The following is a 14,794-nucleotide window of genomic DNA, read 5'->3' on the forward strand; positions in this document are numbered from 1 at the left end:
AACGGCCAGTTTATGAAGGTGCGATCTCAGCACCTCACTGGCGATCTGTGACAGAATTCTCACTTTTTGATTCACCATTTCAGAGGTGGAGAATCAGAGTGAGAAGCGTGAAGCTGGATGAGTATTCTGGAGAAAGCAAGAAGTCTTTTGACTACTTTCACCAAACAGTCATAGTACATCTTCCCCACCATTACACACCCCGAAACCAGCAGGATAGGAATTTATAGTGTGTGTGTATATATGTGTGTGTGTATATATATATATATATATATTATATACATATATATATATATATGTAGCGCTATATATATCTATATAGATAGATATTTTTTTTTAGATGTTCACGTCTCTGGCTGGGTTCACACTTGTGCGATGCGTGAACCAGCGTGATTCCTCTGCGGGTTTCCACCTCGCACCTACATTGACATCTGCGTACCACTGCGGGTGTCAATGTAAAGTTAATGACACCCCCAGATCATTTCACAGATCGCAGTGTGAACTATGTAATGGTGCAGGAATCAGATCGCATAGGTGTTCACACCCATGCGATCCGATTCCAGTGCGAACCAAATAAAGGGTCCTGTACCATTTTGGTGCAAATGCAATATGATTTAGGGCTGGTTCCCACTGCTGCGTTGTCCGAGATCGGATGTGATTCGCACCGCACTGCAGTGCAAATCACATCCGATCTCTGTGCGATGCGATTTCAGCCATACAGATCGTATGGCTGAGTTCGCATTGCATTCGGACCAAACTCGTACGGGACCCTTTTTTTGGTCCGCAGCAGAATCGGATCGCATGGGTGTTAACACCCATGCGATCCGATTCCTGTCCGAGTTTGCAGATCGCACTGCGAAATGCGAACTGATTTGGGGGTGTCGTTAACTTTTAGGCCCAGTTCACACTTGTGCAATGCCAGACATCGCACAGGCATCACATGTAATTCGCAGCGCACTACCGTTAACATTACATGTGATGTCTGTGCGGTGCGATATCAGCCGTACAGATAGTATGGCTGATATCGCACCGCATTCGGTGCAAACACGCACAGGACCCTTTTTTCTGTTCGGACCAGGATCGGATCGCATGTGTGTTCACACATATGCGATCCAATTCATGTCTGAACTGTCAGTTCGCAGTACGATATGCAAGCTGAACTGGGGTGTCGTTAACAATGTATTGACACTCCCCAGCGATTCGCATATGGCAGTGTGAACAGACATGGGAGTCGGTGCGATGCGGGAACCCGCAGTGGATTCGCAGTGTTCTCACATCGCACCAGTTTATCAATTTTTATGTTTATCAATTATGAAATATATTTTATTTTAATTTTTTAATAAATATTTATACTTGTATACTTTATTAAAATTTTTTTAATGATTATAAATGTATTTTGCATTTATATGAATGGTGTATAGCTGCATTACATATGTGGATTACATTCATTTACTATACACCATTCACATTTAAATAGGCACATGTATGATCTTTAAATATTGATAAAAATAATGTTTTTTTTAATAGGTTAATGTATATTGTGTAGGGGGAATTTAACTTTATTATTTTATTAAGAGCCCTTGCACACTGGGGCGGTTTGCAGGCGCTATTGCGCTAATAATAGCGCCTGCAAACCGCCCCGAAAGTGCCGCTGCTTTCATTCCAGTGTGAAAGCCCCGAGGGCTTGCACACTGGAGTGATGCGTTGGCAGGACGGTAAAAAAAAGTCCTGCCAGCAGCATCTTCGGAGCGGTGAAGGAGCCGTGTGTATACCGCTCCTTTACCGCTCCTGCCCATTGAAATCAATGGGACGGCGCGGCTATACCGCCGGCAAAGCGCCTCTGCAGAGGCGCTTTGCGGTGGTATTTAACCCTTTCTCGGCCGCTAGCGGGGGGTAAAACCGCCCCGCTAGCGGCCGCATACCGACGGTAAAACGCCGCTAATAATAGCGGCGTTTTACCGCCGACGCCGCCCCCCGCCCCAGTGTGCAAGGGCTCTAATATGTTGGGGAATAATGTGTGCTGATTCGTGTTACACTTTTGTATTTTACGCTTCCTCATACTGTAATCCCGCTATATCACACGAGATTATAGTGAGAGGAGCCATTCTCAGGAGTTCCCGGCGTTTGTAGATCGCTCCTCAACTCAACATGAGAAGCGATCTACACACTTTCATAAACAGGCAATTAGAGGAGAGCGATCTCCTCTGAGAATGCCTGAGAACTGAAAAGCGGTATTTTACCGCACTTTCATAAAAGGACACCATGATTACTGTGAAATTGTGTGAATGCATCAATGCAGAGCTTGGATTCACCAAAAATGTAAATATTGCAGAATATACAGCCTCATGCTACATAACTAGGCTCAGTTTCATGCTGAATAAACTAAATTATTATTGTATCTTAAATAGAAAACGATCTTTAGATAGATTTTTACTCCAAAAGCATTTTATTAAAATTAATTTGATAACAATCCAAAAAATCGATTTAAATCAAAAAAATCTTTTTTTTTTTTTGTTTTGTTTTGTTTTTTTTTTTTTTTATCCACCCTGGTTCAAAGTCACTTAAATCTCCTTTCTTCCCCATTCTGATGCTTCAGCAAGTCGTCGTCACCACATCTAGATGCCTAAATGCATTGAGTTGCTGCCATGTGATTGGCTGATTAGCAAATTGAACAGGTGTACCTAATAAAGTGGCTGGTGAGTGTATAAAGTCTACATAATCTATATGGAGAGCACTAAACATAGGTACTCTCAGCCAGGGCAGTGACAGCACTGTGACTTATGAATACGGTTTGGATAGACTTTTTTACAGTGAAACCTGATTAATTGCACATGCGAAATGTGTGTGTCTATATAAAATACACAGCACAACAAATAACCACATGTGACCTGGGCTCTATTGAGGAACGTCATGGGGTCATGTGAACCGTTCAGTATTCTCACGCTTTTTTTTATGTGACATTGTATTGCTGGAAAGATGACTTTCCATTGTTTATCTGGAAATAACTTTTTCAGACCATCAGATAACCACATGACCCACCTAGACACTCCGTGCCTGATCTCCATCTGCAGTCTTTTTTTATTTCTTTCCTTTGAGAATTGTGGGAGTCGAGGATTCTATTCCTTATTACCGGATATCACTGTACAGTGAGGGGAAAAAAGTATTTGATCCCATGTTGATTTTGTACGTTTGCCCCACTGACAAAGAAATGATCAGTCTAGAATTTTAATGGTCGCTTTATTTTAACAGAGAGAGACAGAATAACAACAAAAATATCCAGCAAAAAATGAATTTCAAAACAGTTATAAATTGATTTGCATTTTAACCACTTACGGACCGGAAGGATTTGCCCCCTAATGACCAGGCCATTTTTTGCGATGCGGCACTGCATCGTTTTAACTGACAATTTTGTGGTCGCGCGACGTTGTACCCAAACAAAATTTATGTCCTCTTTTTCCCCACAAATAGAGCTTTCTTTTGGTGGTATTTGATCACCTCTGTGGTTTTTATTGTTTGCGCTATAAACACAAAAAGACCGACAATTTTGAAAACAAAAAAAAAATTTTTTTACTTTTTGCTAGAATACATATCCGAAAAATTAAAAAAAAAAAAATTTTTCATCAGTTTAGGCCAATATGGATTCTACATATTTTTGGTAAAATATTTTTGGTGTATATTGATTGGTTTGTGCAAAAGTTATAGCGTCTACAAAATAGGGAATCTATTTATGGCATTTTTATTATTAATTTTTATTTTACTAGTAATGGACGGCGATCAGCGATTTTTAGTGGGACTGCGGCGGACAGATAGGACACTTTTGACACTTTTTTTGGGACCTGTGACATTTATACAGTGATCAGAGCTAAAAATAGCCACTGATTACTGTATAAACGTCACTGGCAGGGAACACTAGGGGGCGATCAAGGGGTTAAGTGTGTTCCCTGGCAGGTGTTTCTAACTGTATGGTGGATGGGCTGCCTGGGAGTAGAGAGAGATCGCTGTTCCTAATCACTTGGAACAGCAGATCACTTTCTACTTCCCTCTCAGAACGGGGATCTGTCTGTTTACATTGACAGATCCCTGTTCTGGCTCTCTGTTGAGAGATCGCGGGTGGCCGGTGAACACAGTGGCTGCCAGCCACACAAATTGGCTCTGGCGACGTGCAGTGGGCGCGCGCACCGGCTGAAGCTTTTTAAAGGGCCTCAGTACAGCTACAGCGATTTGCCCAGGAGAGCCAACCTGCCGACGTATTATGACGGCGGCTGGTCGGCAAGTAGTTAATGAGTGAAATAAGTATTTAATCCGCAAGATATCTGGCTCCCAGGTGTGTTCTATACAGGTAACAATCTGAGATTAGGAGAACTCTCTTAAAGGGAGTGCTCCTAATCTCAGCTTGTTACCTGTATAAGAGACACCTGTCCACAGAAACAATCAGTCAGATTCCAATCTCCACCACGGCCAAGACCAAAGAGCTGTCCAAGGATGTCAGTGACACAATTGTAGACCTACACAAGGCTGGGATGGGCTACAAGACAATCGCCAAGCAGCTTAGTGAGAGGGTTACAACAGTTGGTGTGCTTATTCGCGAATGGAAGAAATACAAAATAACTGTCAGTCTCCCTCGGTCTGGGGCTCCATATAAGATCTCACCTCGTTGAGTTTCAATGATCATGAGAACGTGAGGAATCAGCCCAAAACTACACAGGAGAATCGTGTCAATGATCTCAAGGCTGCTGGAACCATAGTCGCCAAGAAAACAATTGGTAACACACTACACCGTGAAGGACTGAAATCTTGCAGCGATAAGGGGACAGGACAACTTCACCATATTAAAGGAACGATGGACAGGGCCATGTACTGTCAAATCTTTTGTGAGAACCTCCTTCTCTCAGCCAGGGCATTTAAAATGGGTCGAGGATGGGTATTCCAGCATGACAAAACACACGACCAAGGCAACAAAGGAGTGGCTCAAGAAGAAGCACATTAAGGTCCTGGAGTGGCCTAGCCAGTCTCCAGACCGTAATCCTAATTAAAATATGTGGAGGGAGATGAAGGTTCGAGTTACCAAACGTCAGTCTCGAAACCTTAATGACTTGGAAAGGATCTGCAAAGAGGAGCGGGACAAAATCCCTCCTGAGATGTGTGCAAACCTGGTGGCCAACTACAAGAAACGTCTGACCTCTGTGATTGCCAACAAGGGTTTTGCCACCAAGTACTAAGTCATGTTTTGCGAAGGGGTCATATACTTATTTCACTGCAAATCAACCTATAACTTTTTTGAAATGCGTTTTTCTGGATATTTTTGTTCTTCTTCTGTCTCTCACTGTTAAAATAAACCTACCATTAAAATTATAGACTGATCATTTCTTTGTCAGTGGGCAAACGTACAAAATCAGCAGGGGATCAAATACTTATTTCGCCTCACTGTACTTGTACACATCTGAATGCTTTTTCATTTGTTAGGAATATGGGGGTGTACTTCCCTGTCTGCTTTAGGCCACACTGTATTCTCTGACGCCTTTTCTCCTACAGGAGTTTAGCGGGAGAAAAATGCGGCTTTTTAGAATTTTTCCATGTGCGTTACCGCGCGTCCACATCTGCCGTTAATGCATTCTATTGGTCAGAATGTTAATTTATTCTGGCCGTTAAAATGTATATTGTGCATGAATGCACTTTGCGTTAACACACGTCTAGGCACTTTTAAGCGTTTTTTATGCTTAAAAGCGCCTCTCCTAAACGTGACGTTGGTGTTTTCTTTTATTTTTTATTTTTTTTACTGCCTCTACCTATAAGCGCCTGCAGTGTACATGGGCTAACATGGAGGGGCGTTTAGAAAAAGAGGAGGGAAAAAAAGCTCAAATGCCTGTAAAAGAAGCAATTTGAGCTCAAGTGTGCATGAGCCCTTACAATGTAGTATCACAAAAGGCTCTTTTCTGTAGCTTCCTCTCTCATTATTGGGAACAGGAACCTCGTTTTCACTTGCAGCACCACCTGCAGGTAAAGCTGTTATTGCAGCTTATTCATGTATACATATATTGGGAACTTTTCTGAGCACTGTGTTGAACACGTCTTGATGACTTAGGAGGCACAGGTGGCTATTCATGGTTCCTCCCGATGGCTATTTTTTTTTTTTTTCTGTGGTTTATATGTTAGGGATGGGACCACCATACTCCAGACTTGTCATGATGGAAGCCTCCTTTCTGCTTAGGAGGTACAGGGGGCTGCAGTAGCTGTAATTGTGAATCCAAGTTCCACCTAGCTGGTTTTGGAGGTTGGCAGGGTGTTTCAATCACAAAACTAGCTGCAAAGCATTACAAATTTTTTGGCAACTAAAATCTATCGTGTTTCCTCAAAAATAAGACCAGGTCTTCTATTAATTTTGGCTACAAAAAAATGCATTAGGGCTTATTTTCAGGGCATTTCTTATTTGTCCCCTGTCTTCTCTCCCCCTCTCCCTCCCTGTCAAATCAGGAGTCGGCTCGTCTGTAATCCCCAAAATAAACCCTAGTTAAAGTCCTTGTAAAATCCTTTAATCCGCTCTGTAAATGGATTATATAATGTCCAGTGTGCTTCTTTATGTAATATTGTAGAAAATACCTTATTTACAGCGCCGCTGGGTGCTCACATGACCTGCCGGTGCTCTTCTTCCCCGCTTCGAGCACTGCTAAAGGGAGATGCTGAGATCCTGGCTGATGTCAGCACCGCTCTGAGCGCTGCAGAGTGAGGAGCCGCTGACAGCCGAGAGGAGGAGAGCTCCGGCGGGTCACATGAGCTCCCAGTGGCACTGTAAATAAGGTATTTTCTACAGTAATGTTACATAAAGACACACGCTGGACATTATATAATCCTTTTACAGTGTGGAGTACATGATTTTACAAGGACTTTAGCTTATTTACAGGGTAGGGCTTATATTGCAGCCAGCCTAAAAAAACGAGAGAGGTCTTATTTTTGGAATAGGTCTTATATTCAGGGAAGCAGTATGTATTGTAACTATGTGTTTAGTAGTATGGCTATAGTTCGGCTATAAATACCAGCTCTGTAAAAGTAGGCTGTCCTTGCTTACCTTTCTGGTGGCCCATGTCTTCAAATGCCGCTGCTTCCTGGTCACTGTAGGTGTTCTACATTGCCAGATGTCTAAAAAAATTTGCTTCCCCCATTTTCATGGTTCCTCCCGGTGGCTCGTACTTACTACAGGACACACAAGTCAGTGGAAGGAACCACTGTGCATTTTTGGGGGGAGACAGGTATTCGACCTACCTGCCTTTGGGAGCAGTGAAGGGGTGGCGTTTCCAGATGCAGACCATGAGAAAGATGAGGATAACACTGGGATCTTTAACAACACTGGCTTTACAGGGTCACTTTTATTTGATGAGTTCTTGTTGGCTTTGTAACTGGTGTTCTGTTTATACAAGATCAGATCCCTCTACGCTCCCAGCACAGGTTACTACACAGTCTGTTTTCAGAAATGTTTTCCTAATAAGGCTCCGTCTCCCAAAATTATCATGACTGTTTTGGTTTTAATCATGAGATTATGCAGGCTTAAAATAACTCAACTTGGCCAATGAGATGCCATTGTGATGAATGCGCCCTGGATTCTGAAAATAGAACAGCATTCATTGGCAGAGGCAGGCCGTGCAGCGCAGTATATCTCAGGAACGCACAAATATTCCTCGCTTATTGTTTGATTTTCAATGTTTTCCAGTGTAAACCTCATGAAGACCAAATTAGACCCAGAAGGTCTGGGGATCATATTACTGGGCCCATTCCTGCAGGAGTTTTTTCCCGACCAGGTACGCTGTGTTGTGTACAGAAGCCTATGGGCAATTGTGCTGCTGATCTGTGTCAGGCTTGAGGAGGGATGCAAAGGGGGGCACATGCTTTTGTTTACATGGAGAGTGCACTTGCTTTATAATTATACTGCTTAAAAGTAACATAAAACCCAACATGTTAAGTATAGTTAAAGCAAGATGGATAAATCTTTTTTTTTTCTTTTTGAGCAGTAATATTCCACCTCAGTACCTGCACACACACACACATATATATATATATATATATATATATATATATATATATATATATATATACAGTGGGGTGGGAAAGTATTCAGACCCCCCTTAAATTTTTCACTCTTTGTTATATTGCAGCCATTTGCTAAAATCATTTAAGTTCATTTTTTTCCTCATTAATATACACACAGCACCCCATATTGACAGAAAAACACAGAATTGTTGACATTTTGCAGATTTATTAAAAAAGAAAAACTGAAATATCACATGGTCCTAAGTATTCAGACCCTTTGCTCAGTATTTAGTAGAAGCTCCTTTTGATCTAATACAGCCATGAGTCTTTTTGGGAAAGATGCAACAAGTTTTTCACACCTGGATTTGGGGATCCTCTGCCATTCCTCCTTGCAGATCCTCTCCAGTTCTGTCAGGTTGGATGGTAAACGTTGGTGGACAGCCATTTTTAGGTCTCTCCAGAGATGCTCAATTGGGTTTAATTCAGGGCTCTGGCTGGGCCATTCAAGAACAGTCACAGAGTTGTTGAAGCCACTCCTTCATTATTTTAGCTGTGTGCTTAGGGTCATTGCTTTGTTGGAAGGTAAACCTTCGGCCCAGTCTGAGGTCCTGAGCACTCTGGAGAAGGTTTTCGTCCAGGATTTCCCTGTACTTGGCCGCATTCATCTTTCCCTCGATTGCAACCAGTCCGCCTGTCCCTGCAGCTGAAAAACACCCCCACAGCATGATGCTGCCACCACCATGCTTCACTGTTGGGACTGTATTGCACAGGTGATGAGCAGTGCCTGGTTTTCTCCACACATACCGCTTAGAATTAAAGCCAACAAGTTCTATCTTGGTCTCATCAGCCCAAAGAATCTTATTTCTCACCATTTTAGAGTCCCTCAGGTGTTTTTTTAGCAAACTCCATCAGGGCTTTCATGTGTCTTGCACTGAGGAGAGGCTTCCGTCGGGCCACTCTGCCATAAAGCCCCGACTGGTGGAGGGGTGCAGTGATGGTTGACTTTCTACAACTTTTTCCCATCTCCCGACTGCATCTCTGGAGCTCAGCCACAGTGATCTTTGGGTTCTCCTTTACCTCTCTCACCAAGGCTCTTCTCCCCCGATAGCTCAGTTTGGCTGGACGGCCAGCTCTAGGAAGGGTTCTGGTCATCCCAAACGTCTTCCATTTAAGGATTATGGAGGCCACTGTGCTCTTAGGAACCTTAAGTGCAGCAGAAATTTTTTTGTAACCTTGGCCATATCTGTGCCTTGCCACATTTCTGTCTCTGAGCTCTTCAGGCAGTTCCTTTGACCTCATGATTCTCATTTGCTCTGACATGCACTGTGAGCTGTAAGTTCTTATATAGACAGGTGTGTGGCTTTCGTAATCAAGTCCAATCAGTATAATCAAACACAGCTGGACTCAAATGAAGGTGTAGAACCATCTCAAGGATGATCAGAAGAAATGAACAGCACCTAAGTTAAATCTATGAGTGTCACACCAAAGGGTCTGAATACTTAGGACCATGTGATATTTCAGTTTTTCTTTTTTAATAAATCTGCAAAAATGTCAACAATTCTGTGTTTTTCTGTCAATATGGGGTGCTGTGTGTACATTAATGAGGGAAAAAAATGAACTTAAATGATTTTAGCAAATGTCTGCAATATAACAAAGAGTGAAAAATTTAAGGGGGTCTGAATACTTTCCGTCCCCACTGTATGTGTGGTGCAACCATTGTTTTCATAAACAGCTGTATACATTTCTATGTGTACGTTTCAAATTTTTGGAGGGTGAGTGCATTTGCTTGTGTGTGTAACATGTTTTCTTTATAGAGACATCTATTAGACCCCTGATTTCTCCCCTGCACTCCATTGCAGCTAATCAAGCACAGATTGTGCTTGATTCGCTTCATTCTCAGCCACATCACCCAGGGAATGACATCTCTGAACCCAAAAGTGGCATAATACACGGATTCTGGGTTCATTCAACAAACTGCTGTTCGCTCTTTTTCCTCTGCTCTATCCACCGATGCCTATCCCAGGCCTGCAGGTGGGATAGTGGAGACTAGGATACATGGTGGGGGGGTTGGCATATTAAAGTGGTTGTGGAAGTGCAGCCATCCAAATTACACTCAACAGACTGCTGACAGTCAGCCTGACAATGGTAATGCACTCTTTCCAGTTTCTGTAGAAGCCAGGAGTATGTAAAAATTAAAAAATAAAGAAAGAAAAAAAAAAGTCGCTGCTGCTTACATACATTTTACATCGGTGGCAGTGAAAGGGTAATTTGGACTCTTATGTAAGACTCATGTAGGCTGCTGTTGCTAAAATCATCTTTTTTGAATGCTAGTTCACTTTCTGGCTTAGGATTGTGCACCCCAAAGCTCAAACACACGTCTTTCTCTGGACAGTAAATGAATGGGAAGTGCTCTGTGCTGAGCAGCTTCCTGTTCATTCACAAACTGAAGCCTAGTAAACACAGTTACTAGGCTTCAGTTATGATTAAACGCAGTGAGTGTGTTTACTGTGTTCATGTAGAAAAGGAAGAGGCCATTAAATGACATATTGTTTAGCCCCTTCCCCCGCTCTCCATCCTGAAACATCCCCCGCAACAGCCAGGGGGAGAGGAAAGGAGGGAAGCCTGCAGCACTGCAGTGGGTGTACAACACGGGGGGAAGCCGGGGCAGTAGGGGCAATCGGCACCGCATAGATTAATTAGGGGGGTGCCCAGGCACACCCCCTGCGCACGCCTATGCTTGCTGGCATTGCTGAAGCTTTGACTTCAATGCTTAGTATCTGAGTCACTGACCCTGAAGAAGTAGAGATGAGGAAATTTGACATTCATTTATAGCAAGTTTGTTCTGGATCTTTGATTCAAAAGTATTAAAGCCAAGCAACTAGCATTTTCTTCAGGAGGCCAGCAATGACAGCCCTCATATTTTCCTTGTGACAGTATCCCTTTAAGATGGGTCCCATTCCCATGCACCCCCAGGAAAGAGTTTTACACGTTTTGCTGAAGGGATTACAGAACTGTAATCAGAAAGTTTATTTTGCTGTTTATATGATTAGCTTTATCTCTTTATAGGCCTTTAAATATCTATATATTGTATAACGTATTTTATCTCTTTGTACAGCTTTAAATGTCTATGTATAACATTGTATTTTTCCTTCTTTTTCCTCTTCTAAGGGTTCGAAGGTTCCAGAATCATTTAGTGTGTATCATTATAATGGATTAAGACAATCCAACAATAATGAGAAGGTATGTTTCATGTAAAGTGATGCTGACAGCTGCATTGGAATGAAATGTTGTCTTTTTGTTTCTTGGAAGGGTTACATGACCTCTCGTATTTACTGCTCGTGTTGTCATCACATGCCGTTATCTCTCTCCTTTTTATACTATGTCTTTATGTCTTGTCATGCCTCTTCATTTTTGCATGGAGGACCTAAAGGACATTCATTTTTATTTAATGTGAACCTCCATATGGAAACTATTAAAGCTATGTTGACAATCTTTTGGAGATGCATAAATAGAGTAATCGGGGGGATGAAATTCTTAGCTCTAATGGAGACAATCCAGACACCTAAGCAGAAGCTGAATAAGTGGAACATGTCATGGGACAATCTGTTTTGACAGTCTTGAAAAATCATTTGGAGAGAATAAGATCTTCAAAGGTGACCATGTATATGAAAAATAGAAAAGCCAACCATATTTCTTCAGGACTGTCCCTTTTATGGGAAGGCCACAGTCTAATGGGATGACTGGTAATTATACTGACAGTCGGTTCATTACAGCTGAACTCCAGAAATGAGACGAAATACCCCCAACCCGAGGTGTTAGATGCTCATTTAGTGTAGGGGTGCAGGGATAAGGTATATTGCTTACCCTATTCCTCGCTTCCAGCCGACTTCAGCACTGTCCTCAAGCTTCAGGCTATGGGTGGCCACTCTGTTTCATCACGCAGTGTAGGACTATTAATCCTGCATTTTATGTGAGAAGGTGAGCCTGCGTCCATGGCTCACAGCTACTTAGAGAGAACACTGCAGGTGCAGAGCCAGGAATAAGGTACTTTTTATTGTGAAGCAAACAACAACTAGGACAAAACAACAGAAAAAGTCAATGTGCATAACTATTCACCCCCCTAAAGTCAATACTTTATAGAGCCAAGTTGCTTTGGAAAAGTCTCTATGAGCTTGCCACATCTTACCACTGGGATTTTTGCCCATTCCTTCTTGCAAAACTGCTCCAGCTCCTTCAAGTTGGATGGTTTGCGCTTGTGAACAACAATCTTTAAGTTTGACCTCAGATTTTCTATTGGATTGAGGTCAGGGCTTTGACTAGGCCATTCCAACACATTTACATGTTTCCCTTAAACCTCTCAAGTGTTCCTTACGCAGTGTGCTTGGGGTCATTGTCCTGCTGGAAGGTGAACCTCTGTCCTAGCCTCAAATTACACACAGAGTGGTACACGTTTTGCTCAAGAATATCCCTGTATTTAGCACCATCCATCTTTCCCTCAACTCTGACCAGTTTCCCAGTCCCAGCTGCTGAAAAACCTCCCCACAGCATGATGCTGCCACCACAATGTTTCACTGTGGGTGTTCTTTGGGTGATGTGATGTTTTGGGTTTGCGCCAGACATAGCTTTTCTTTGATGGTCAAAAAGTTCAAATTTAGTCTCATCAGACCAGAGCACCTTCCTCCATACGTTTTGGGAGTCTCCCACATGCCTTGTCACAAACTCAAAACGTACTATTTTGTTTTTTGCTGATGAAAGAAAGCTAATGGCTTGTGTCTGGCCACTCCATAAAGACCAACTCTATGGAGCGTACGGCTTATTGTCCTCCTATGTACAGATACTCCAGTCTCTGCTGTGGAACTCTGCAGATCCTCCAGGGTTACCTTAGGTCTCTGTGCTGCCTCTCTGATTAATGCCCTCCTTGCCCGGTCCGTGAGTTTTGGTTTTCGGCCGTCTCTTGGCAGGTTTGCTGTTGTCCCTTGTTCTTTCCATGTGGTTATGATAGATTTGATGGTGCTCCTATGGATCATCAAAGATTTGGATATTTTTTTTATAACCTAACCCTGACTTTTACTTCTCAACAACATTGTCCCTTACTTGTTTGGAGAGTTTCTTGGTCTTCATGGCAGTGTTTGGTTATTGGTGCCTCAGGCTTTGTTGCAGCCTCTGGGGCCTTTCAAAAAGGTGTGTATATGTAATGACAGATCATGTGACACTTAGATTGCACACAGGTTGACATCATTTCACTAATTATGTGACTTCTGAAGGTCCCATACAAAGTCCCACCCTTCCCCATAAACATAAACCCCCTTTTCATGACTTCTGAAGGTAATTGGTTGCACCAGCTTTTTATGGGCTTCATAACAAAGGGGGGTGAATACATACGCACATGCCAATTATCAGTTTTTTATTTCTGAAAAAAATTTTGTGTATATTTTTCTAATTTTACTTCACCAACTTAGACTATTGTGTTCTGATCCATCACATATAATTCAGATAAAAAAAAATTGAACTAAAGGCTGTAATGTAACAAAATAGGTAAAAAGCCTAGGGGGTGAATACTTTTGCAAGGCACTGTATCCATACATATCACAAATAAAGTTAGATAAACTAAGTATAAGTAATCAAAAAAAATCCATATCAAATGTGATGAGCTGTCTTCACTGAATTTCAAGGTCCCGTACACCTTCCAGTAAATGTGCAGTCCCAGAAAACAAAGATTTCTTCACAGAAAAAGCTCTTCACTTAATCACCATAGTGCCCTTCACCCCACCTCATGGGTGTCCTCTCACCTGCTCAAACGGGACCTAATTATACTAAGGAGGTCAAATGTGCTTTTTTATTTATATGGGGACACTGCTCCACTTGTTTACCAGTTTCGATTTTTACCTCCTCAGTGTTAGAAGATTCATATGAAAGTAATAAAAAGACAAACCTTGCCCCAAATATATTAAACTATAAAGCTGCTCCCCAAATGCTGTAGGTAAGCTACTAGACAATGTGGATAGGGGGCACTAAAAAAAAAGACACTATAATAAACGTGCTAACAAAACCAGACCATATAACATGGATAGTGAAATAACAATTTGTGATAGTGATTATAAATACAAAATATCTAATCAACAGTCCATGATTTCTTCACTAAATAAGCTGAACAAGAACTTGATGAATCAAATTAGAAATTTGCAGACAGTCCTTCACCACTTGACAGAAAATCCAAATGACACCCAATGTGCTCTAATGAAAAACCTGCTCACCAGATTTCCATGAGCTCTTTAACTAAAAAGAAGGTCTGGGATCGCTAGATTGGAGTAATGGCACAAGTAGACTGAAGATGGGTCCGGAAAATTCTGGACTATACTCTCCCCTCCAACACGGTTGGCCATGGGGGATAGAAGACAAAGGGAGGACCAATAGCGTAATAGTGTTTTATTTAAAAAATACTAAAATATGACAAATGCCTGCTTATATTGGGTGGTGCCTATTCCCGGCACTGGGTTTAACCCACAATGAATGCTGGTGGAAGCCGCGCGCCGCTCAGCTCACGCTACATGATCGACATGTGTTCCATTGACTCAGCTATGACTAAGCACTCTGTGTAGTGCGAAACGCGTAAGCTTTGTTCCATTCTATTGTGACCTGTATTTTGGATGACACTTTATTGAATAAAGGCAAATATTTTTGGAGTGCGGCTGTCCAGGATTTCTTTGATGTCTAAATGCGTTCCACTGATGCTGAGAGACAAAACAGAAGGTCGAACCCGGAAGTGACGTGACCGGAA

At 42.1% G+C, this 14,794-nt stretch overlaps 1 protein-coding gene across 1 annotated transcript in view; it reads left to right on the top strand.

Moving 5' to 3' along the window:
• MINDY3 (MINDY lysine 48 deubiquitinase 3) overlaps positions 1-14,794 on the top strand; it is a 224,468-nt gene that overhangs the window by 196,300 nt on the left and 13,374 nt on the right. The window contains exons 14-15 of the mRNA XM_073629667.1: positions 7,700-7,787; positions 11,185-11,256. Of these exons, the coding sequence (XP_073485768.1) occupies positions 7,700-7,787; positions 11,185-11,256 (160 nt within the window). The remainder of the gene's footprint in view (positions 1-7,699; positions 7,788-11,184; positions 11,257-14,794) is intronic.

This window comes from Aquarana catesbeiana, linkage group LG05 (genome assembly GCF_042186555.1).
Source record: "Aquarana catesbeiana isolate 2022-GZ linkage group LG05, ASM4218655v1, whole genome shotgun sequence".
NCBI lineage: Eukaryota > Metazoa > Chordata > Amphibia > Anura > Ranidae > Aquarana > Aquarana catesbeiana.